The following is a 26305-nucleotide window of genomic DNA, read 5'->3' on the forward strand; positions in this document are numbered from 1 at the left end:
TTCATTGAAATTCCTTTCACGAAAATTACTAAGATGTAGTAGTTATTTTTTTATATTCTAATGAAAATCAAGGAAACTCTCTGAAAAACTTCATCCCTTGCTTTTGTTTTAAAAAGGATTCCCACCAGTGACCTCTCTTGTACAATGTTTTCAGTTGTGCTCTTTTCATTGTTCCAAAGGCTCTTGCAGGTTTTGAGCATGTGAAGCCACCTCTGTCTGGCATCTTGGGTGAGGGGGAGTGGATGAAATGCAGAGTCAGTTTGTCTGGGTTCAATCCAGCTGCTCTTGATGTGTGATTTGGGCTACCTTACTTAACCCTCAGTTTAGGTTTCATTATCTGTAAGATGAGGAAGATAATGCTCACTTTTGAAAGGATTGAAAATAATGTATGTAGGTAAATGTTCCTGACATTCTCAGTAAGAGGCAGCAATCATTATTGTTTAAAGTTCATTACACCTTCCTGTCAGTCATCAACCTCCTCCAAGCTTCTGCTCCAAAGACTGACAATCACCAGCCATGGTCACCAGCCATGTTCTCCTATCTAAATTCAATGGATTCTTCTAAGTCTTTCTTTTCTTTTATCTTTTCAGCATTCATGACAAGCACCATTGGCTTTTGCAGCCTTCCTCTCCCACATATCCTACAGTTTTGGGATCTCCTCTCCAAGTCTATGAATTAATTTAAATCAGAGAGAATGTCTGATTTTTCTCATTGCCCCAGCATGTAAAATAGATCTTGGCCCATACAGTGAGTGCTCCATAAACGTTGGTTAAGTAAGTTAGAAATTAGGGCTACATCTCTTTTACTCCCTCCCACCTGACAGCCCAACTCTTTCTCCTCTCCCAATTTATAGTCTTTCAGACTTTGACTTTTTATTTTTCCTTTAATGTGTTCTCTGTAGGAGTGAAAGTGAACAATGAGTAGAAGTAAGATCATTCCAGGCAGAGGGAACAGGATGTTTAATGACTCTAAGGACAGAAGATCCTGCTGTGGTTCAGGAGCTGTGGTTCAGGAACCACACACAATGTGGCTCAAATCCTATAACCAAGGGAGAGAGTAGATGCTAGAGAGTACATCTGTCAGTAGAGGCTACGTTTGCTATGATAATAAGAAACCTCCAAATCTCACCCCAGAATCTTGTTTTTCACTCATGAAAGGTCCACTATGCATTTGAGCAAATTTCCGGGGCAGCTGTCCTCTAGGTACAGCAATTAGACTTCCTAATCTCATCCCCAGTCTATGGCACCACCATATCATCAGTGGTTTCCCTAATGAGAGCAGCAGGAGAAGAAAGTGCAGTGACAGTAATGTACTGACTCTCAAGTCACTTTTGTTCACACCTGGTCACATTTTCACTTGAGGAATATGAGGAGGTGCAGTCATCCCATGGCCCCAGAAGGAAAGAGAACATGAGGCACTGCTGAACAACACAACTGGCTGATGCAGAATAAGGCAGCCAGGACCCAGAGGACGGGGAAGACACAGAATAATGCTACATTTCATTCTGAATACAGTAAGTAGCTGATGAGTTTAGTGGAAGTAGGAGGCAGGAATGAGGAGGCAGTGAAAGACACTTGAGAAAAAGTGACCTGGGAGAAAGGAGAGCCAGGGGGTGTGAACCCACAGAACTCAAGAGACAAGAGTTAGTGGAAGACATTGTACTGTTGACTCCCCTAACTGGAAACCTTCCAAGGATCGCCCCAGTTTCTAGAGTCCTCGTTGTTCAGCTTGACTTCTTGAGCTTCGTTGAGTTTAATTTCTGGTTTAAGAGGCCAGATCCCAAGAAGCAATGCTGACTGTAAGGTGTAAGAAAACTCTCTAAGGGCAGGCAAAGTCAATACTCACAAGGACAGGTCAGTTGACTGACTGCCACTGAGGCTGGCCTAGGGGTGCCTCTGCCTTCCCCTGGGGACTGGGCCATCCAGGTGCCTGGAGTGGGCTGAGGACAGTGTTCCCTGTCTTAGAGCTTGAAAGGAGAGGAGAGGGGAAGGGCTGGTCATCCTGTCATGGGAAATATGAAATATGAAATATCACAACTCTCAACCTGTTAACTGTATGATATGCCAAGTCTTTGTTCTCTAGAAATTGAAGAATGAGTCCTAGGAATGACAGAAGTTAAAAGTAGGAAGACATTTATTGATAGGAAAGCTCCTGAGGTGCAGGAGGAGTCCTGAGTGGGTAGCCAAGGACCTCACTTTATAGAGAAGTTTTATAGGGCGAAACCCACATGGGTACAATGTGGGCCACAGCCATGAACATCCAATGAGGTTACAAGTATAGTCACAGGTGATGGTGGTCCAATTGGGAAGCAAGTCACGTAGCAAGCGTGGATGGAAAGAAGAAGGATTCTCCTAGGAGATGCTGGGTCCAGAGGTCTCTGGTCACCCCCAAGGTGGTCGATGCCTATCTATACTTCACTAAGCCCAGTTCTTTGAAGAAGTATGGGGTCTGGTCACCTTGTCTCCATCTTGAGGCCTGGTTTTCAGCCAACATGCAGCTGTGGTGTGTTTCACCTTTTTCCTGGCCCTCTCAAGGACTTAGCCCTTTGACTGCCTATAATATTTCTACCTAGCTCATCTATCTATAATAATCCTTTCCCTGTTCTCCCCACAAGACTGCTCTGCCCAGAGCATTAGACCAGAACAATGTGCGCACACACACACACACACACACACACACACACACACACACACTGACCCTCCTACCAGCTCCTGGGCTGTCAAACTTGCTCATACAAAGCAAAGGGCTCAGAAGATTACTGTGTGGAAGCTACTCCTCCCCCAGGTGATTTTCTTTCCCGGTCCGGTCAGAACAGGGACAAACCTCTTTGCACACTGTCTGCGCCAAGAGTAGAAGGCTTTTCTAAGGTAGAGAACAACCAGCTTTCCCTGTGAATCCTAGCCCGGGCAGGTTTCCTTTACAAGGGGGCCCCAGGCCTTCTGGTTCCCAGAGAGGACCCCCCTCCCCTGTGGCTGCTACACCCATTCAGCTAGGCAGGGGCATGCCAGCAGCTCCTGCTCTCCACTGCACTGGCCAGGGTAGATTCTTCGCTGAGTCACCTCCCAGAGCCACAGATTTCCCAGCTGTAACCGGAGGCCATGGCAGGTGGCAGGTGGGATGGGGAGGAGAAAGGGAGGGAGGGGAGTTTCCACCAAGCTTGGAACAGAAAAAGTCTTTTCCAACAACTGCTACCTACCTGGCTCTGTCCAACCTCTCCTTCTTTTGTAATCAGTTAACACCAGTAAGAGTCAGAAGGGGGAAGAGAAAAACCCTCTTAGGCCATGAAAGCGAGGACTGCTTAAAGAAAGGTCTTGGGTCAATGGTTTTCCTTAATCCTTGGGGTGGCTGCTACCACAGTACAGGCTCCTTAGGGCCTATGTATTAGACTTACTGTAAGAAACTGCTCCTTTGGGGCCAGGGATTTAGCTCAGTGGTTCCGTTGCTTGCCTTGCAAGCACAAGGACCCAAGTTCAAAAAAAAAAAGAAACTGCTCCTTTGATAGCCAGGGCTGTTTTTTATGTAAATGTGCCTTCCAAAGGGACAGACTTTTAAAGGTACAGTGTTGTGATTTATATATTTTCCTTTGGCAATTACTTTTTTTAAAAAATTTTTAGGGGGTGATCAAGCCAAGTATGTCTGTAGAAAAAGACTAGGTGATGCTTTATTTGGAATCTGGGGTTTAAAGGAGTCTTGGCTATTAAGTATGCATTTCAAGGAAGTGAGGAAAGCCAAGTTCGGAATGGAGCTTTCCCAGACTGAAAAACAGCAGGGAGAGGAGACATCCCTGCCCGTCCTGCCGCCCCTGCCCGCCCTTGCTTGTTCTGTCCCTCTACCTAAGGCATCCCTTAGGTGTGACCCATTCAGTGCCAGAACCAGAGAGCTGATGGTACTGGAGAAAGTGGGACCAGAACTGGACTGCTGCTCTTATTGGTACTTGTGCCCCTGTTTCCTCCCATCCTTTGGCTCATATGAACTCTAGGCTTTTCTTTTCTTAGCCCTCTGTTAGAATATCTCTGAGTATAGGACTCAGTTGCCAGCTTGGTGGTATGCTCCAGAGAAAAATCATGACAAGAGAAAAGTGGTTCCCTGGAAACCAGGGTCTGTGGGTCTCTGAAAACTGTTTTCTGTTTTACTAACATAAGCCTCTGTGTTGTGATGACCTCATGGTAAAACCAGCACCCTGTTCAAACACATTCCTGGGGCATGGGGCAGAAGGGATGGAGATATTCCCTAGTTCCCAGCCCTATCCAAACTGGGAATGAAACTTTCTTAGGGTAAGTCTCTCTGGTTTTAGTAAAACATGCTGACAGAGAGAGAGAGAGAGAGAGAGAGAGAGAGAGAGAGAGAGAGTTTGAGTTAAGAGTCTTTAGCAGTGAAAGAGACTCCTCTTCATCATGCTGTGGTGAGTTAATAGAGCAATTCGCCCAAGAGCCATCGTTCCTCTCAATCTCAAAAGACTGAGAACATCAAGAGCTAAAATTGCTCCCTCACTAGCAGAGGATCAAACTGGAAAGGAAACGAGGAGACACAGCAGGCTCAACACTCCCTTCCAGTAGTGTGGAAGAGGGATCAGGCCACACCGCCTCAGTGAAACCTGTCCTTCCAGAATGGAGAGTAGTAGCCTTGCTAGTTGCCTTTAAATGGCCGGCGAAACCCTGCGATTTTGTATGAAGCACGTTGTTCCCCAAATTTGCTCTACCACCAGGGAAATGACAGAGAGACATAGGCTGCCCATTATGGAAAAACAGAAAGTGTAAATCTCTTTTTTCTAAAAGGAAATGTGGTTTGCCAAGAACATATTGCAAAATGAAAAGAAAATAAAACTCCCATTTGGGACTTACCTTTTATTAATCTCAGATCTTGGTGAGACCTCCAGCGATGTTACCTGATGAACTGAGCTCTGTGATTCCGTGAATGACAAAGAATGAAGCCACCCACACAGCGCAGGGCTCTGCACCAACCCACCTGGGCACAGGATGCCCAGGCCGCTGTGAGGGGCAAGGAAAAGTTGGGATTGAATCCTAGCTGCCCCAGGTCCACTGTCCCTGAAGAAATGATTGACAGCTTGTGTCCAAGTAAGAGCACAGTGTATGTGTCCAACTTGCCCTTCTCCCTGACAAACTACGACTTATACCAGATATTTTCCAAGTATGGCAAAGTTGTAAAGGTTACTATAATGAAAGGCAGAGATTCGAGGAGGAGTAAAGGGGTTGTATTTATATTATTTTTGGATAAAAACTGCATAAAACTGCACCAGAGCCATAAACAACAAACAGTTGTTTGCTGGAGTGATAAAGGCAAGCATTGCTATTGACAATGGGAGAGCAGCTGAATTCATTCGAAGGCAAAACTACTTTGATAAATCGAAGTGTTATGAATGTGGGGAAAGTGGACTCTTAAGTTATGCTTGTCCGAAAAACATGCTCTGAGAACGTGAGCCTCCAAAGAAGAAAGAAGAAAAAGAAAATTGCCGAACCGGAAGAAATTGAGGACGTAGCAGAAAGTGAAGACAAAGGGGAAGACCCCGCTCTGGACCGTCTCAGCCAAGCCATCGCCTCCCTGCAAGCCAAGATTGAAGAACAGAACGAATGGAAACCCAGTGCAGGGGGCCCCTCAACATCAGAGGATTCACAGTGCCCAAGGATAAAGAAGAGCACGTATTTCAGTGATGAGGAAGAATTTAGTGATTAGAGTTGTATAATGCAAATATCAGGAAAATAAAAACCCTCCACAGTACAAATTTTTTGCATATAAGAACACTTAGGACCAAATAGTAATTTTTTACCATAAAACAGAGTTCAGAAGATGAAAAATAATTTTTTAAATTATCATGTTTCAAGCTAGGTGTGGTGACATACTCCTGTAATCCCAGCCCTCTGGGAGGCTGAGGCAGGAGGACTGCAGGTTCAAGCCCAGCCTAGGTAACTTAGCTAGTGAGCCAAACCCTGCCTCAAAATAAAAGATAATTTTAAAAGTTACAGAGGATATAGCTCGATGTGAAGGCCTTGGATTCAATTCCCCATATAGAAAAAAGATTATATTTATTCCTTGCCTTGGCATACTATAGACTTAACTTCTCTAATCCAAAAATCCAAAATGCTCAAGTGGAAAACTCCACACCATGAAACTATGATTCACAGGCAACATTATAAAAACTACTGCATCCAATTGCCTTCAGGTTATGTACAGAAGGCACTTATGGAGCATAAGTGAAATTCATGCTTAGACTGAGGTTCCATCCGAAACATACCACGTTCTGTATATGTACATATTCCAAAATACTTCTGGTACCAATCTTTTTGTTTGGTTGGTTTAGTTATGAGACAGGGTCTTCCTATGTAGTTCAGGCTGGCCTTGAACTTACTACGTAGTAACCCAGGCTAGCCTCAAACTTAAGGCAATCCTCCTGCTTCAGCCTCCGAAGTGCTAGGGTTAGAAGGAGAGTACCACCGCACCTAGCTGGTCCCAAGTATTTGGGATAAGGGATACTCTGCCTGTACTAAAACTCAGGATTTGTTAGTAATAATCAAACTTGAAAAGAACTAATTTTAATAAAAACAAAACAAATACTAAAAAAAAAAGAATGAAGCCACCAATCAATCGAGGAAGTTATCAGGCTTTTATTGGATATAATGAGAGAAAGCTTTTAATAGAAATCTATTATGAGGGGATTCCAAGTGAAAATTATAATCAAGGATCTTTGTCTTGGCCTTAAAATAGATAAAGCACACAGGGGGTAGTGTGGGGGGACTTGTTTCAAAGGAGATGAGTTCAAAAGAGTTAAAAAAGAAACTGGTTATCTTACATTTTTAATGTTTTCTTGATTCTGGATCTAGGTTGAGAGAGAGGAGAAGTTAAAGCCTAATTTAGCTTTTCCCCTCCTTTTAGCCTTTGCTCTTGCATTTACCTTTGCATCACTGAACTTGGCTTAGCTGCTTGAATTAGCTCTTAACCTGACTGGGCTATTTTCTTTTCTTTTATTTAAGGCCTTTTATCAGGCCTTTCTGACTGCCTACTCATAGTAACTAAACTAAACTACAGCACCAACACTGAATGTCCCCAAGAGGCAGCCTCCACCCAGCCTCCCATAACAAAGGAAAAGTCTATACTGTACCAACATCCTTTAAGTTCAGAACTTCCTCTCTGGGCCTCTTGACTCCAAGCAGAACATACTGAAGGAAATACTCTCCCCTGAGGCTGTCTCACGGTCCCTTCTTTAGGCAACCGTGTTCCTTCCTTGGCTCACCCTGAGGAACTAGCTGCACCAACTCACACCCACTTTACTGCCCTGGGTGGGAGCAGGCTTTTTCTATAGCCTCTGCTCTTGCAAACAGGGCTTTAGTGGCACCTGTGATGAGTGGGGGAAAGAGAGTTCCTTCGCAATTGTTAGTGGTGGAGGGTGGTGGGGACAGATGGAAGGAAGGGAGCTAAGAGGGCCTGCCCCTTTCCCTTCTTGGGTAACCCAGTGAATGTCACACAAAGCCAGTGCATGTCCCAGTGGCTGTGGGAAAAACAGTGCCCCACAGGGAGGGGTGACTCATGGCCACTACTCAACACTATCTCTGGTCCCCCTTTTTTGTTTTGGAATGGGAAATCAAACTCAGGGGTTCGTGCTTGCCAGGAAGGCCCTGTGCTTCTGAGCTACATCCCAGGCCCTCTGGTCCCTTTTTGATATTTCATTATTTTGAAAAAAAAATTTTTAACTGGATTTACTTGGGTTTTGAGAGGGACATCTGGAATTCTTTTAGCTTCTGGGAAAATTATAAATATTCCTCTGTGTGGCAATTCCAGCCTCGGGTTCTCCCTTAGGTGACTTTTTTTTTTCACTGAGTGACTGTCTCATTTGTCAAAAATCTCTACACTCCAACTTGTGAGTCAGGTACCCCTGTGTAAGGCAAATATTTCTTTCTTTTTTTCTTTTTTTCGTTACTGGGGATCAAACTCAGGTCCTTGGGCTTTCGAGGTAGGTGGCAGAACCACTGAGCTAAATCCCCAGGCCAAGGCAAATATTTCTTTCTTTTTTTTTTTTTTTGGTACCAGGGATCGAACTTGGGTCCTTGCGCTTGAGCAGCAGGCAGCAAAACCACTGAGCTAAATCCCCGTTCCCAAGGCAAATATTTCTAAAAACATTATATAACTTGCTCAAGGTGACACAGCCAGCAAGTTGTAAAAGGAGAATCAAATTCATGTAACCATGCCCTAGAGCCTAAAATCTTAATTAAACTATTTCTTTATGACTTCTCCCCACCTCTACTTACTCTGTATCACTACAGCAGGAAAATCCCCTTCAGATATTTTTTAACTGAAGTTGCCAATGATCAAGTTGGTACTTCTAAATGGAGGCCAGAGAGAACCAAAGGATGTTTCTCACTCTTTTCTAAAATCCAGCCTTTCCCCAGCCTTTAAGGCATAACCCTCCTTGGCTCTTCATAAAAGCATGTATTTAAGCCACTTTATTATGGAGAGAGAGTTAACTCAGTTACTTTCAGAATTTTCTGTCTGCCTACAAATCTTGCCACCTTTTCACCTGCCAGGATATTGATCCTCCCATAGTTAATGAATAACATGGTTTCTTGATACACAATGTAACTTGTCATGGCCTTGGGTTTGTCATGTCTTGGCCTTGGGTTTGTGGTGATTATATTAAGTTTTTCCCTTCCACTTCCATACAGAAAGATGGTACACTCACCCACCATGTATGAGTAATCCTTTCATCTCCTCTTTTCTGTTCCCTGATGACCTCCCCACTGGCTGAGTTGGAATCCATCCCCTGAATTCTTGAAATCCAGGACCATAATTAAGACTTAGTAACATGCGAATCCTTGCCTTCACTGAGAGCTAGGAGGAAGAAGACAATGTTGGTCATGGGAAAAGCTGTGGGTTCTGCCAACCCAATCTCCAGGTGTGTTCAAGGTAAGCCTGGGATGGCTCTGGGAGTTGGTATCAGCCCCAGACCCAGATTTCCTTCTTTTTCTTTTTGTTCAAGTCCCCAGAATATGGATCAAGGATGCTGAACCTTTTAGACTTTTCAATGGTAAAAATCAGTGGTGGCGGGGGGCTGGGAATTTAGCTCAGTGGTTCCACCGCCTGCCTCACAAACTCAAGGACCTGAGTTCGATCCTCGGTACCAAAAAACAAACAAACAAACAAACAAAAAAACAATCAGACGGCTGTGCCTTTGCCACAGGTCCACTACTGTACTATGGTACAGTTGGGCCTACAGGACCACTCCACCACTCCCCTCCACTTACCTGAACCTGGGCAATTCCCCAGGGCCAACCCCTTGAACCTTGGCCTAAGGCCTACTACCTGGAGCTAGAGATTAGAAAAACAAAGACCCCTGAGCTTGCCCTAGAAACTTCCAAAATCCCAAACCTGGACACATGTGTGCCGGATCTGCTGCCATGACCAGCAAAAACCTGTCTTCATTTGGAGCTCATTAAAGTTTCATACATATGGAATTCATCTCCTAGATCTGAATATAACAGAGTGAATTGTGGGAAAGGTCATATGCAATAGACACAGCTGTCAACCTGTTCCTGAGTGAAGAAGTCACGTGAGGATCAAGGAAAACTCAGAGATGACAAGAAGGAAGCCTTCAGAGTAAGGAAAGTCCTGGGCAAGCACCTTTAGAAAAACCCCTCTGTGTGTTTAGCCAGAGATGGAAAGGATAAGGAAAAAGTGTATTTTTGAGTCACTTATAATCTTTCGGGATTGCGGTTTTAGGGTTACAGCACTTGCCTAGCATGTGTGAGGCCTTAAGTTCAATCCCCAGCACCTCAAAAAAAATTAAGAAGAAAAAAATTTCAGAGTGATTAATTCTAGATATGATTTGGGGTCGGCAATGGAATTCCAACAAATCTCCTATAACAACCTCAGGTGGCTCTAAAGTATGGGCCAGAGAATCGGCATCACCAGGAAATGTATTAGAAGTGCAAATCTTCTGGTCCCACCCTGACCTACAGACTGCAAAACTGAGAGTGCAGCCCACCTAGCCATCTGTCTCCTCCAGCCCTTGGGGATCCTGAACCTCAAGTCTGTTTAGCCCCATGGGGGGTTTGCTTGCTGAGCATGGTGGGAGGGTATGACTAGCAAGCAAAGCCAATCTACCTACAGAGACAGAAAGTGCCTTTCCTAGACACTGAGCATCTCTGGCATGCCAGACTCTGTCTGGGACAAAGAGGACAGGACAGAAAGTCCCCCGCTTTGATCTTGAGGAGGGTGGGCAATGGAATTTTAACATATGGAGCAAGCGCAGCTCATGGGAACTGTCTTCCTTGGTCAAGGCTGCCATGATTCAAAACCACAGACTGGGTGGCTTATCAACAATACAAATACATTTTGTACAATTTGGGTAGCTGGGAAGTCTAAGATCCATGCAGTGGTAAATTTAATGCCCAAACTCCCCAGGCTCCACCAAAAACAAATGCATATCATCATCCCAATTGCTACTACTAAATATTGCTGGTAGGCTATTACTCCCTTTCCCCAAACTGCTCATGCTGCCATAGTTAAAAAGCATCATTTATCTTTAGTTAATGCATTCCATAGCTCCGGGAAGCTCTGAAGATAAGCATATAGTCAATCTGGACCAGCTGAGATCAACCCACACCAAACAACAGGGCAAGCATGTTCAGCAGCCACAGGAATCTTCTTCCATCAATTTGCAGGGCTCGTGACTCAGAAGTGGGGAAACTCGAGCAAGTACAAGCAGCCACATGACCCTGAGAGGCTCTGAAGTGAGACACAGGTAACGTGGCCAAGAGGCATCAGCACAGTCAATTTATTTGTACCTGGGTGAGGTTGTTTTTGTGCAATTCACAGTCCCCTGTGAGCCCCATTAAGCATGCCAACACTACTGTGTGATATGCAAAATTGTATTCCAGTGCTTTGGTGTTGGACAAGGAGGTGCACATTACCCTTTATGTTAGGTTATGGAGACCCAGGGAATGGAGCCATCTATGTTTTCAGTAAATGGTTGTACTGTACTTGTAGTTTCCTAAGACTCCACTATGCCCATGACAGCAAGATCCTATGGGTGACACAAGAACAGGATGGAAAACTTGAATCTCTGATTCAAGCTTTGCCCTCAAATTTCCAATGCTCCCTTGGACTTGATAGGAGAGAGAAACTTCCAGCCACTGAATTATTTATGAGATTTCTTTATTGAGCATCTAGCTTTTCCCTATCCAACAGGAAAGGGGCACCTGGTTTGGGGGTAATTTTGTAAAGTGTGCATGTGAAGAGCAGGAGGCAAGGAAAACAGGTTGTAGGTTGGCAAGCTGGAGTGATTTTTATGGTAGGCCAGAAGCTTTTTGTAACTCAGTAGGCATCCATGCGAACTTAGAAGGCAGGCCGCATGGCCATGTGCTCTTGGGGAAGCAGCTGGAAAGAGCCGAAATGTTCGTGTGTTGGCTGATTTTAGCTGACAAGCTTTACCCACTTCAACGTAGAAGGCCCAATTTCCCTCTGTCAATAGTCCCCACTCCCTGCTTGGTGCAGGTCTGTGCTGAAGACAGGCTTCCCTAGTCTAAGAGGGAGCGGAGCTGGCCCAGGACAGAGGTTGCTTTGCTACTGCATCAAGGTGATGAGAAGGAAAGCATGGCGTGTAAGAGCACAGGCTTTGAACGCTTCTTTCACCGCTGGTTATGTCACCAGGAACAAGTTATTCAAATTCTCGGGGGGCGAGCCTCTTCATTAATGGTAACATGGAGACAATACTAAGAGTGTGAGTCTCAAACGAGTGTCGTAAGACTTGAACGAAACAATCCGTGTAGAGTGCTCACCACAAAGCCTCATACGGAGTCAGCTCTTAAGAACTGTGGGCTACTCTGAGGAGCATGAAGGTTCCCTTGCTATGGGGGGCCACAAGGCTGAGTTTTCCCCTGAGGTGGAAGGAAAGTACCTCGTTTGCCCAACAGGGAGGATGTGCACATGGTATTGATTACAGTGTTTTGGGAGCTGCTATCTGTAGATCTCAACGGATTTCTGTCTAGTGTGAAGGGTGGCAAAAGCCCTCCTGAACCCCTAAGAAAGGCTGATGGCTGCAAAAACTTTTACTCTAGGGACTACTGCCATCTGGTGGCGATTTTACAGACTTGCAGGCAAAATTGAGCATCTGGAAGTCAATTGGAAATATTCAAAACAGCACAAAGTTGCTCCGCCCCTTCCATTATCAGTTAAGGTACTTGTGTAGCCTTCGTGTTCATCCTGAGAAGTTCCTTCTTAAATTTTCTTTCCAAGCTCCTGGTATCTTGTGATCCTCCACAAACAAGTTCTGATAGCTAAATATCTCTTGGATGCCTCTCTCATGTTGAGAAGAAAATGGAATTAAATGGGTCCGACAGTGGCAGGAAATACAAGAATATCTGGGATGGAGGCCCAAGCACCAGTTTAAAAAAAAAACTCTCTTGGGCCAGGGATTTAACTCAGTGGTTCTGGCGCCTGCCTTGCAAGTGCAAGGTCCTGAGTTCGATTCCCAGTACCAAAAAAAATTCACGTCAGATCATGTTTCCAATATGTTGCAGATCATTACTCTTATAAAAATAAAATTTAAATTATTAAAAAAAAACCTCTCTGACCCTAAAATGCGTACAGTGAAACCAGGACGGAACCACCAGCTGGTCAGTGCTGCACAAAGCTTACTGTATATTGGAGTCATCTGGGATGATTAAGAACCTGTTAGTGCCCAGCCCTGGCCCAGACCAATTGAATACAAATATCAAAGCTCTCCTGGGGAATCCTAACATGGAGCCAGAATTGAGACCATTTAAGAATTACCTCTTGACAGTCAAACTATGGGGGGCGGGGCTAGACAGGGTCTCGCTATGTAATTCAGGCTGGCCTTGAACTCATTATGTAGCCCCAGCTGGTATCAAACTTGCGGCAATCCTCCTGCCTCAGTGTCCCGAGTGCTGAGATTACAGGTGTGCACCTCCACACCAGGCATGATATTCACGCTATCACCACACAGAGGCGTGGGATACTCACTTAGTGAACAGAAGCCACCCAGTTAAGACAGAAGGTGAGGGAAGAGAAAGAATTTGGGGTGGATCCAAAGCATTTATTAGGCAAATGTGCACACCCAGGGGTCTTCAGCTTCCTTACACTGCCCAGTGGGACCAGACATGTTCTACCTAGGTACCTGCAAACTGGGGAGGGTGCACTGGGGTACAGAGTTTGGATGCAGGTTTCAGGACTATGGCGCCGAGCTAGATTCAGCTTCTGTGGCTTTAGCAACATGGTTTGTCTTTCAGTGTTTCAAGCAAAAGCCCAAACGTATGTCTCTGCCCGGGAATGTCCAAAGCCTCCCCTTGTGTTCCAGCCTACAAGGGAAGGCAAGCTGCTGGGGAGGTGGTAGAGCCCTCCAGGAAGTCTGTTACTCATTCAGGACACAGAAGAAGAGAAAAGGGAACAGGAGGACCCCGACCCGTGAGTTTTGATTTTGGGGACTTATATACATGAATTTGACACACTGTCCACTGGTCTGTCTATACTCTTTCTCTACATGCTCATTTTGTGCTGTGATTCCTTTAGGAAAAGCTGCGATCCTGCAGGTAAAATCGTGGCATTCCAACAGTGCCCTTCCCTGGACTTCCTGATTGGTGAGATCAGCTTTGTTGCATTTGTCTTGGCCATGCACTGGAGTCCTCAAACCTTCAGTGGACACTGTTCTGGTGGTTGCTATGGTGACACCATCACCCTCTTCCATGCTAAGAATACTGCACGACATCACTTTTCCTTTGATATTCATTCTACTGGCAGTGGGGCATCCCATATAGAGTGAATTGTGGCCTCAGCCACCTCTTCTTAGGAGATATGTAATCATTTTCTTTTGTGGACTTCTCATTCATCACCCTGGTCATTTAGCAAGTGAGAGAATTATTTTCCAGCCCTGTAGTATGTAAGTGACAATGGCAGGGAACCAGTACCATCGTTTGATGCTGCTTTTCCCAACAAAGTACCTTTTGATAGGTCTCCCACTACCTCAGCAGCTATTATGTATAGTAGCTGCCCTCTTCCTATGGTGCCTTGCCCCCTCCCCTGTGTGACATCACGCCAAGACGGTTGCTCCCACCAAAGAACAAACCCTTCTTCCCAGCATGCCCCTGTTCCCACCTAGAGAGTAATCTAATAGTCACTCACCTCCTACCACCTAGAGACCCCACTGGCTCCTCCATTCCCTAGCCACTACCTCACTCAACCCCACCTCAGCTTCTACAAGCCCCTCCCCCACTCCTATAAAAGACACTTGCTGCCCTGGCCATATTGCTTTTTGTCTCTCCTTCGTTCAGAGACAGCCCGGCAGCTCTGTTCCCTTAATAAAGGCTTGTTGTGGCCTGGTCTGGTCTTGGTTTTCGGCCTTTTACCTGACACCTTTGTCTTCTGGCTGACCCAAAGGCAAAGTGAAGAGTCCATGGCAGTTACTCTGCACTGTGGGGAGCTTTCTTTGTCATCCATCACTTTATAGGTGAGGGGTCCAAGTCCCAGAGATGCTATGTCTCTACATTCACTACTCTTTTCCTTTTCTTGCCTTTCACACATAGATGTGAACTAATAGTTGTTCCATTGTGTTTTTCTTTTTAACTAATGAAATATTTCTTTCTGTAATTTTCCATTGAATATTTCCATGCCATGGTTGACCATGGGTAACTGAAACCATTGCAAACCAAACAGTTCTCCAAACACTTGGTTATTTTTGTTGGAGCACAGTTTGCTGCAGTGTTCTTTGGGCCAACTGGGGTGACACAAGTGTTGTGGAGGGTCTGTTTATTATGGTTCTGTGTCTCCAGACATTGCTCCATGCCCACCTTAGGCTCTTGACAATCCTCAATGATCAACCTAGGAGAATGCTCCAGAAAGATGACATGGTTCTCCACAGCCGTCCCCTGGCTAGAAGCCAAGGTCATTCGTGAGGTGGGAGAAATTAGGTGCACTACTGAGTCTGGGAAGATCTTCTCGCCTTGGCCTCTGAGACAGCCCTTAACCCCACACCCACACTCTACATCCCCACTCTCCTCAAGAAAGAACTTTTTACTATAAGCTAGTTGGTCAGAAGATGGGAGGAACTTTTATCCCTAAAGAGGCATCTTGCTGAGAAGATGATTCAGAGGCAGTGTATACAGAACATGGGTGATATCAGATGAGTCCATGCTTTCTCACAAGCAGAAGCTTGGAAATGACGCACATCTTATCTTAATCATCTAGTCACAAGATGTTTTCCAGTTTTGCAAATCTCAAGATCAATGATCATTATTTCTCCAGGCGATTCTTATCGTTGATTAGTTTGCCCATAGGCAGTGGACAGGCTACAGGGGGCAGCTGTGCCAAGGCCCTCTTGCTGATCACCAAACTCACAATATTGGAAGAAAATGTACTTCCCTTGATTTTTGTGAAAGGGTCACATGAAGTTTCTAGGAGTCAGGCACAAGATCAGGTCTCAGTGCTTGGCTTCAAAACAAATATGTTATTGAAGCCAAACTTATTGCTATCCCTCCATACAATAAAAACCTCTTCCATGGTCAAATGAATCCACTGGTTTTGCCCTGAAATTGAAGTCTGGACATATGTGGATATTAATTCTCTTTCTCACTTTCTTTTGCTGCTTAGCAGATTAGAGAGGCCTCCCTCAAGAATCTAAGTGAAATCTAAGTACTGACTCAAGAAAACCCACAAAGTGGTAAACTGATGTGCTCAGCAAACACAAAAAAGCTCCCAACAAATAATCAAAATGCTGCAGAATCATGTGTATCTGCTGACTGTAAATCTTGAATCTGTTCCCCTATTGTCTTTTCCTTCTTTTTTTGTTTTTGTTTTTTTGTTCTTGGTACCTCATGTTAGGCAAGCACTCTTAATACTGAAATACAACCCCAGCACACTTCCCCAGTCTTCAAACATACATGATATGCCCAGACCGATTCATTTCTTAGACTCTGGACCAGTGATTCTCAAAGTGATATCCCTGGGCCAACAAGAGCCTGAACGACACAGTGAGACGTTGACTCAAAAACAAAACAAAACAAAAAATCCCCATTTGTCATTATTTTTCTCTGTGCCCCTACCAGCCCAACTGTGAATTCTGTGTGGATTCTATCCTAGGGAGGGATGTAGTCATCACCCTCCCAAGGCCTAGGAATCCCATAATTAAAATGAGCAATGCTCCAAAATAACCTCATTCCCTTACATGTCCCATAATGGTAGTCTCTTTGTCACCAACAAAAAACTAGAGAGATGATCTCTCTCTAGTTTAGAGGTCCCTGTCCCCTCTGTCTCATGCTATCACAGATTAACTACCCTTTGCCCAAAGGAGGTTTAATGTCTCAACATGGGAGATTTTTTGGTTAATGCCTGCTCAATAAGAATGCCAAAAAGATAACTTTTATTTGGGCTGTCCCAGTCACCATGTCCCATTTCCTCTACCAGTTCAGGAGCCTTGCTTTCCAAAGCTTGAACTCCTAGAACACCTGGCCACCAAATCCCAGTTCTACACACCTTGACTCACCTGTCTGTCCCTGATGCCCCCAGGTCCAGGACTCTGAATCCACAGCCATTCACAGGTCCACTGCTTCTGCTCCTGGTGAGCACCTCAGGGACAGCAACCTTTCTTCCTCATTAGCAGGTAAACCGGAGCCTACACACTGTGAAGGATTCCTTTTATTTTAAGGCTGTGTGGCTTCCTTGTGCCCTTTTACCAAACTTTTACTCTGGTTCCTTTATTTCCCCACTCTTCTAAAGCCCACCCACATTGTTCTTTCCTAGAGCTTCATTGTGGTATAATCATATAATAATACCTTACGTATATAGTTTGATGATTTATAGTACATTTAGAGTAGTGCATCCATTGCCACAATTTAACACATTTCCATCACCCTATTCTGGTTCCTTTTTGGCAACAACAGGGACACCTGGGACATCTCTTGCCATTGCCTGAGAGAGATGAGTCCGGAGCTAGTTCATTCGAAGGAAGAGATTTCTTTGCTGTTCCTACCAATACCTTACTCTCCCCCTAGACTTGGGCTGCAATCACAGCCTTGGCCTTGACCCTTAAGAGCACTTTTCTGGAGCACAGAGTGGGAGGACAGGTTGAAGCTCACCCAGGCCTCTCACAGGTCAAACCCACTCTTTATGCGAAATTGCCTGTTGTATGTGTCTGGGGGAGGGTGGTCAGGAGAATTCCAGGAGTCAGAATGCTGCCACCTATGAGCCACATAGCATCAACAAACTAACCTCCTAGAGCCTGTTTGCTCACAAGTAAAATAGAAATCAAAATAGTACACTCCATGGGGCTGTTGAAAGACATGAATACACTGGTCCCTCAGTTCCATGGGAAATTGGTTGCAGGACCCCATGGGGATATCAAAATCTATGGATGCTCAAAACTTTTATATAAAAGGTGTAGTGCTTACATATAAATTCTGAAGGCCTTTAGATCATCCTTAGATTATTTATAATATCTAATATGAGTAGATGCCATGTAAGTATTTGTTATACTGTATTGTTCAGGGAATAATGACAGGATATGTCTATATGTGTTCCACTGTGTTCTTGGCAGACATTTTTTCCCTAATATTTTCCATAGAGAACTCAAGGAGGGATGACTGTATCGTGTTCACGGAAAGTTCAGAAAGTACCAGTCACATTTTCAGCACTTTGTAAACGTTACCCACGATCTCTGGAGTTTAATCAAATTTTCACAGGACTGTCACGGTTCTCCAGAAAAAAATGCAGAACTCTCACCACCTAGAGTCTGGAAAACACCATCCAGGACACAGTGCCATGGGAAGCCCCTAGACACTCAAGAGCATGAAGATATGGTTGGGAATCCTGGGGAGCCAAAGCCCGGAGAGTCACAAGTGGGGAGGGAGAGAGAAGCAGCTGGAATGAAAGTCCAAGAGCGGGGGCAGGAGGAAGAGCAGAAAACTAAGGGTTGGGGCCCAGTGAGCGGCAGGAGCAGGTTGGGTCCTGCACAGATGGAGACTGAGCAGGAGTCAGCAGCCAGAGACAAGGGCAGGTGAAATCTGAAGAAGCTTCTGACAAACCTGGGTCTTTATGGGCTCTTTAAAATCTGCAAGTCTCTGTTCTTCACAGAGACGAGCCAGGCCCAGACGCTTGGAATATAATAATAAAGACTGGAACTACAGAGCCACAGGCAAGGGTTTGTTCAAAACCTGCTTTGGCTCTACCTGGGTTCAAGGTCCTGCTGGCAGCCCAGCTGCAGCAGCTGGAGACAACACTGCTAAGGGAGTGTTTGGGAATGGTCTGGTGCAGTGATGTTCCTCAGGTAGGACTGCTTCCTTTGTTCCCTATATGAGGAAGCAGATGCTGCCACAGGGAGGGAGAGGCCAAGGGCACTGGCATTGCTGCTCTCTATTTGGGCATAGCCTTCTGACCTCCCCCCACTCAGACAAGTAGCCATCCTTTATAAAAACGCAACACACATTGGGTTTTAATGAGAAAATAACTGTATACTTGCATTGAATGCCTCACAATCACTATAAAACCAAAGCAGGATAATAACATTTAAGTGGTTAACATACACAGGAAAGCTAGATACAGAGTATAATTTTCAAACACAGTATGGCTCCTTTTTTTCCCCTCCTCCAATAAAAAAGAAAGAAAAAGTCATCTAGGTAAAGAGCAACACAAAATCAAAATTGGCAGCTCACTGAATGCTTAAAACTCAGGAAATTGGTTCTGTAACTGAAACTGGGTATATTCACCATCTCTAACACTTATGCTATTTTTTTTCAATACATAGTTTAAATCCATTCTGTAGTTGGTGTTTAAGAGTCAACACTGTTTTAGTGTTCCTTGTTATTTTTATATATGTATGTATGTGCATATATATATATATATATATATATATATATATGGACACTGATCTATATACTGCTTCTATGTCATTGCCAAGGCGGGGAGCATGCACGGGAATACAGAGGCAAGGAAATTGCATTGTGTCATCCAAGTAGAACACACCCCAGCCTCCTGCCACTGACAGACCCTGTTTCCATAACTTCTGGATGAGAAAGCCAAGGCATGTCAGTAGTAAATCGGCTCCGGAGGAAACTGAATGTCTATGAACACTGCAGCATGGAATACTTTTGGGAAGGCTTTAACATCTACAGGATCTAAATATATGTTGTAGCTAAGATTAACAAGCTTGCGTGCTATTGGAGGATGTGGCTGAGCCTCAGAGGCAAAGTCATTCATAAACCTCTTAGTCTCTACGAATTAGGCAGGAAGGACTTTCCTCCAGTCTTCAGAAAGCTACAGGGGTTCATGTGGGATCCTAGAGCCTAGCACAGTGCTATGTCCAAAGCGGTGTGGCCCAATATGTCTTGAATGAGTAAAAACCCCAAGAGACAGAGAAAATCTGGCTCTCTCGAGGGAACTGTAATTTCCATTTCATAGGAAAAGAATGGGAGTATCAGTGAGCAGAGCACAGAATTAGACAGCAGTCATCCAGAAGGCAGTTTAGGGGAACTGGCAAAAGTTGAAAATGTAGAACAGTTTTGTTACTGGGGGAGGAGTCACAGAAATCTTATTTGTTTCCTCATCTACACATGGAACAGGGCCCCGCAGGGCCCTGGCCCTATAACTCTGTTATTCCTTAAGTAATGTGTGCTTCTGGTTCAATCAAGTGTAATCAAAGCCCACTTCATCTGCCACCAAAGTGACTCCATGAACTGCGTGGCTTCCTAAGCTTTCTTTTCTGCTGCCAATTCACTTCTCAACTGTAGCTTTCATGTGGGTATATGGTCCCCTTCCAAACAGAAAAGAAACGGTTAAGTTGCGAGGCTGGTTTCCTCTTGTGGAAGATGGGGAGGTACTCTCCATCCTGTCTGCGGTCTCCAGCCGATCCATGGGTCCATCCAGAAAACACAAAGCACATTTTACTTTTTGTGCATCCCACAAAACTGTCCAGCTCTCCAGCCATCCTTGTCCCAGGGCCTGGGCCCACACAGCGCAGCCGCCTTCTCTATTCTGACCCTGTGTCTCCCTTCCAACACCTGTCATTACTGTGACTTCAGCCCAGGCACCCACCCGGGACCTCCAGGTGGAAATCCTGAGATACATATCCTTTCTGGGTGCTCCCGAGTCACCTGGCAGGACTTCTAATCTAACACAGATGCTATTTCTCTGGGAATGTTGGACACCATGCTAGCCTCCCTCACTATCAAATGAATTCCTTGCAGCAGGGATCTCATTTGTTTTCTGTCCCTGGTGACTAGTATTTTGTTGAATATTCAGAAGAACCAAGCATCTACAGATAATGCCAACTGCCCATGTGCAATTTTGGCCACGGCCTGCTGAATCTAGCACCAAATTACAGGTGCCCTTGGCAGCTTTAACGCTTCTTTATAAGTTATCAAGCAGTTCCATCATTGAACTGAGTGCTTGCCACTTCTCTGTGAATAAATTCTCCCCCGAAGTTAACACTAGTCTAATAGAAAGACAAATATAATGTGTGTAACACGACATACAAATGCTGTGGAATTACTACTTATTGGAATAACATATTAGAGCTTATGACATAATAATATGAAAACAAATCTGAATTTTAGTGAGGTCTTATTTAATTATTGCTTTTTAAAAAACCATAGTTTTAAAACAAAGGAAAAATAACGAAGGCTGGTTAGTTGTTTTTTGTTTTGTTTTCTCATGGCCTGAAATTGAACATTTTCTCATCCAGAAATGTAGGGCACCCAGTTAGTGAATGCCCTTATCATATTGCTTTATATGACAGAAAGAGTAAAGCTGGCGTCTTCTATAGTATACTAAGCATGAATACAAAGTATGAGAATAAATAGGATATATTCCTACATGTCAAATTACAAAACTGCTCAAAACTTTGCAATTGTGACTCATGCAAATAACATGTTAGGTCAATTTAATATTACAAATACTGTATCAGCTCGGTGCCTCTATATCCCTTTTCATAAAAAAGAAATTCTCACTCACTCCCATAGCTGGCAAATAGCTTTGGAGGAAATAACTGTACACCCAGGTGCCACAATCAATCTGGAAATTTAACAACACACACACACACACCCTTGTGAACATACACTCTTTACACAAATGCACAAAGGTGTACACATACCCATCCCATCTTTAGGATTTGTAGATGATTCCAGGCCTGCACTTAAATTTCTCTGTCTCTTTATCATCCTGAAAACACTGATTGCTCAGAAAAAAGACAATAATCTCTGTTCCTTCCTTATTTCCCCATTCTTTCCCCTCCCTCCCTTTTTCTTTCTTTACCTTCATGACTTTAATGTTTCCTTTCTGGTTGATTCAAAACAACCTATTCTTCTCCTTATTACCTCTAAGGCCCATTTTATAATACAAAATAGCTATAAACACCTTTTTATTTCTTATCACCTAGCTCTCTAAGGCAGAGTTTGCGCTTTTTTCAATTATTGCCACTCTAAAATTACCCCTACCATCTTGAACGAAGCTGTTCAATGTGTACAGATTTTATCCATGTTTATGTACCCCTATCCCATCAAAAAATAGTTGTTGCCCACTAAATATAGTTTTCATATGAAGAAACATAATTGTGAAAATGTGGTCTCCTAAACTGCAGATCAGTCAATAGTATAAGCAGACAAGATCCTAAAGCTAAAATAATCCATTTGGTTTGGCTTTCTTCCCCCATCTTTCTCAACCTCCTAGTGCAGAATAGACTGCATCTGCAATGTGAAGAAATACTTAAAAATATGAGTTTTCATGTATTGCAATCATTGATTGTTCCCAATTAAAAGTAAGTGTAAGAGAAACCAAATCACAGCTGTCTCTTTTGGACAACTATGGAGAGAAACACCACTGATTTTATGGCCGCTGGAAAACAGTGTAGTCAGCACTACACCACTGATGTCATGAGCCAGGAATAGGAAGCTGGCTCAGAGAAATGTTCTATTGCTGTGCAGACTACACAGCCTATTGCTCTCCGAATGGCTCTATCACTACTGTGTTTCCCCATCAGCCAGCAAGGCTGTCTGTGCTCTGCCTACAGCAACTACGTTGATTTGCTTCTATTGTCTTTGCTCTTTTGGATCAACTGGAGAGTAATCCAAATCCGGAGTCATCTTTGAGTCCCATAGAAATCCTTTCTCTTACGACTCCTGGGTCTCAGAGTTTGATGGGTAGACATTCTTTTCACTTTATTTTTCAACATTGTGTATTGCAGCTTCTGGTCTACATTAGGATTGCTGAGTTTGTATGCACTTTCATAAATAGTCCATTATTTGATTAGAGAATTTCTTGGTTTCTTGGTATTCCAAGCACCAAAGAAGTTTCCTGGGCAGAAGGAAATTTATTCGTTGTCTTCCTCCTCCTGATTGGCGTAGATCCCTGCCTCCCAGCGCAAGGCCAGTGCGCTCTTTCTTCGGTTTACTCGTGTGGCCTCAAGGACCTGAAAAGAGAGAGGGGGAAAATTATGCAGCGTTCACAGATGTTAATTATGTACACAAACCAACTTCTTCTGTTGCCTTTTTTGTTTTATTCCCTCCTTCTACAGCATCTACATGAAAGTAAGGAAATACCTAGTACTACTAGGGGTGGAGGGCTGAGCAGGAGACAAAGGGAAAAAAAGAGCAATGGGAAACTCTGGGTATACATTTATTTCAAAGCCCAAATTTATTCCATGTTTGGCTCCTAGTTTTCAATGTAGAAGTGTTTTGTTTTTGTTTTGAGTTACTGGGGATTGCATCCCCAGCCCTTTCTTCATGTTTTATTTTGAGATGGGATCTTGCTAAGTTTCCCAGGCTGGGCTCAAATTTGTAATCCTCCTACTTCAGCCTCCCAGAGCACTGGGATTTCAGGCATGCACCACCATGCCCAGCTGAGAGATTTAATTCTTACAAAGTATTCTGCACATTTCTCTGAACCAGACTTGGCTCTGCATTGAGTCGGTTTCCCTCTACCTGGTAGTGATGCTGGTATTCCCTGTACTTTGTGCACGGTGCCCAAGTGCTCAGATGAAGCAGATTGCTACACACTATCCAGTCCTTTGTCCATGCTGAGAGATGATGAAATTGCTCTGTCCATGCCATCCACTATACAGTCTCTGCACACATGTAGCTACTGAACACGAAACAGGCCCATATGGCTGAGAAACTTAAGTATTTAATTTTTAACTTAGTCAAGTTTAAATAGCCCCATTTGGCTGGTGACTATAATATTGGACAGCACAACTACAGATCCTCTTGGTCTCTTCCTAAACAAACAGATCAAGAAGTAATTAGTAATTACTGGACCAGTGTGGATTCAATCCACTGAGCTTTGTGCATCTGCATATACTACGATTTTTATATAACAAAAATCTACTTTGGCACGGTTAAGCACAAAGTCGTTAAGTGAAAAAAAATAGCTTTTCAGGTCAATAAAAAGCAATCTCACATTTTGATGTAACTTCAGGGCCACGTGTATAAAAATTAAAGCTTAGAATACTAAGGAAAAGTAGGCTCTAGGTGGGAGCCTCTCTTCTGTTCCCTAGAATGATCTGTATGTAGACTCCTAAGAGGAGACTTAGATCATTCATTCCAGCTTTAGTTTGATTAAGATGAGATCCAGATGAATGAAATGTAGGTGGCCAACACATGAAAAGTGGTCCTAGGTCATGACACTGTAGCAAAAGCAAGCCTGTGCATCCCAGCCAAATACTCTGGCATTAGCTTACCTTGTAGCATGTCTGATTTTAAAGAAAAGTCTAGTACAGCCAGCCCAGCTTCATTTTCCAAACTGTAATAAAGACTTTGCATAGTCTAAAAATACTGATTTAGGCAAGGGTCAGTGATACTGGCCACTCCAAGGGAGCAGGGAGATACAGGTCATAGCAGAGATGAGAGGACAGGTGTAAGAGATTCTGTGGAAAGGACTGGGGTTCCATCTCAACCTACTTCCCCGTGCCATTGCCCAGTGAATGGACTATTGAGAGCCGCAGGGTGCTCTCCGCCTCAGCACGGACCCCTTGATCTGAACTGGAGAGCGCACCAGCTTGTGTCTGCTGAACAAATTATGCATTATTAGGCACCTAAATCATGTCATCAAGCGGCTTGTGGATCATCACCACACTATGGTCATTTAATGTCTAAGCATAACACATGAGTCAGAAAATCATATAGTTAAATGAAGGATTTTTCTGGCTGGTGGGTGGTAGAATGGAACTGAGAAACAACACTGGGCTGTATTTCTAAGGGCTTTGCATTTTGTTTTTTTTGATTGGTTTTTGTTTGTTTGCTCGTCTGTCTGTCGGTTTATTTTGAGACAAGGTCTCTCTCCCAGGCTGGCCTTGAACTCATCATCCTCCTGGCTCCTCCCAAGTACTAGGGTGACCACTCAGTTCCTATTTTCTGTTTTGTCCCTAGCTGTCTATCTTGTATTTCAAGTTTCTTTATCAACAAAATGGGAACTGTACCTGCCCTACTTTACATGATTTTTCAGGGAGTGGTATGGACTCTGGTGCCCAGCCAGGTTTAAATTTAAATCCTAGTGACTATGTGACCTTGGAAAAGTCACCTAACCAGTGCCTTAGTATCCCCATGTAAAATAATAAAAACAATAGCACAGGGTTGACCTGAGGAATAAATGAGGTAATATATGTAAAGTACTGAGTATCGTTCCAAATGCACAGTAAGTTTTTAATTACTTATATCATCATGTGAAAGGATTTATAAAACATGCACTAGAATACAAATATGAGGGATTTTTATAGAAATTCTACATTATATAAAAATGGTCATCTGTTTGCCTTTTAGACTGTATATACAAATTGAAAGCTGTCTATGAAAGCTGAAAATAGATCTAATGTTCTGAAAAAATAGTCCCTGTCTTTTGCAAATATTCCTTGGCTTATTATTAAATCCTGTTTTAATGCCCAGTCAGGTTTGCTCTACTCTTCAGGAGGCTATGTTACAATCCATCTGTCCATCCACCTTAAAAATATTTACGGGTCCCTACCAAGTATCAGGCCTATTCCTTCATGTTGCAGATAGAATAGTCCCTTTCCTCATGGGGCTTAGTTACAAAATGTCTAATGGGCAGAAAAATAATATAATTATGGAAACATTTAGCATAACTTGGGTTTGAACATCTAATAATAAAGAGCCCAAATAATTCACTTATTATACCAATAATGACCTCTCTTTCTTAATTCATTCCCACTAATTTGTATGGCCACTTATGATCCTGAATTTCTGATGATATCTAAAGTTCCCTCATAATGCCACAGATAAGAAAATAAATGAATCTCTATTGAAACAGCTATAACCTTAGTAACCAAGGTTTGTTTATATCTTATAAATAAAAAATAATCAACAGTCAAATCTATAGCTAAGTATAATTATTTTGCTAAATAGTGATATATATTTAAAATGCATATTATGCTATAGGTTGGTACAATCGATTTGAAGAATCATTTGCAATAGTCACTGACTGTGACAATGTACAAGCCCTATACCCAGTTCTAGGGAAAGACACTGTTCTATGGGTAGGTAAAGAAACATATGCAAGAAGATTCACTGAAACATCATTTGTAATGACAAACAATAACAACAACAAAAAACATGGAAACAACTTGTTTCCATCAATAAGAGAGTGAATAGTCACATAGTCATTCAGTGGAGTACTACATACCAATACAATAAATGCACTAGAGCCATAGATATTAACAACAGCACATCTAAAAACAATGCAGACAGAATAAAGAACAGAAGATACTACAATATGGCTTACCAATAAATGGTAAATGGTTTTAAAACATGCAAAAATGTAAAATGTCATTTCTGTATACTTAAATATATGGTACAAAAACATGCATGGAAATGAACACCAAGGTCAAAAACAGTTACCTCTCAGAGAAGGAAAAAGCATGTGACAAAGACAAAGATGTGAAAACTGGGAGAAGTAAGGAGAGGGCTTGAACTGTATTTGCAACATTAACTTCTTTTGAAAATATTATAAGAATGAGCAAAGCTGGCGAGGTGGGTTTTATTGTTTCAATATAGTATAGTATAGCATAGCATAGTATCAGAAACATTACACATCAGCTCCATGATATCAGGAAGTTTGTTTTGTTGATTGGTGTATTCTTGGAACCTAGAATAGTACCTGACACACAATAGAGCTTGATGAAGCATTAGCTGTATACTTCAAATAATTCTTTTAAAATAAAAACAAAATTCCATAGAAATAAAAACACAAAAATAATGTGCTTTCTCACAGCACACGTATTTGTGAAACCTGTGTAAAAGGAAGTTATGGGGGGAGGAAGGAAGCTTTTGGGGAGGCCGTTGCTTAAGAAAGC

The 26305-nt window shown here is 43.3% G+C and overlaps 1 protein-coding gene and 1 pseudogene across 12 annotated transcripts in view; one reads left to right on the forward strand and one right to left on the reverse strand.

Annotated features, from left to right (window-relative positions):
• Positions 1-14: 14 nt before the first annotated feature.
• LOC147825783 (zinc finger CCHC-type and RNA-binding motif-containing protein 1 pseudogene) lies at positions 15-16043 on the forward strand (annotated as a pseudogene).
• A 2374-nt stretch (positions 16044-18417) lies between these two features.
• Positions 18418-26305, reverse strand: part of Palm2akap2 (PALM2 and AKAP2 fusion) — a 504788-nt gene continuing 496900 nt past the window's right edge. For all 12 annotated transcript variants that reach the window (XM_087183576.1, XM_087183574.1, XM_004848142.4 and 9 more), the window contains one exon: positions 18418-22414. In XM_087183576.1, coding sequence (XP_087039702.1) covers positions 22316-22414 — 99 coding nt within the window. In that variant the 3' untranslated portion in view covers positions 18418-22315. The remainder of the gene's footprint in view (positions 22415-26305) is intronic.

This window comes from Heterocephalus glaber, unplaced genomic scaffold (assembly GCF_053883595.1).
Source record: "Heterocephalus glaber isolate CG9 unplaced genomic scaffold, H.glaber_assembly_v1.0 deba00001481, whole genome shotgun sequence".
Lineage (NCBI taxonomy): Eukaryota > Metazoa > Chordata > Mammalia > Rodentia > Bathyergidae > Heterocephalus > Heterocephalus glaber.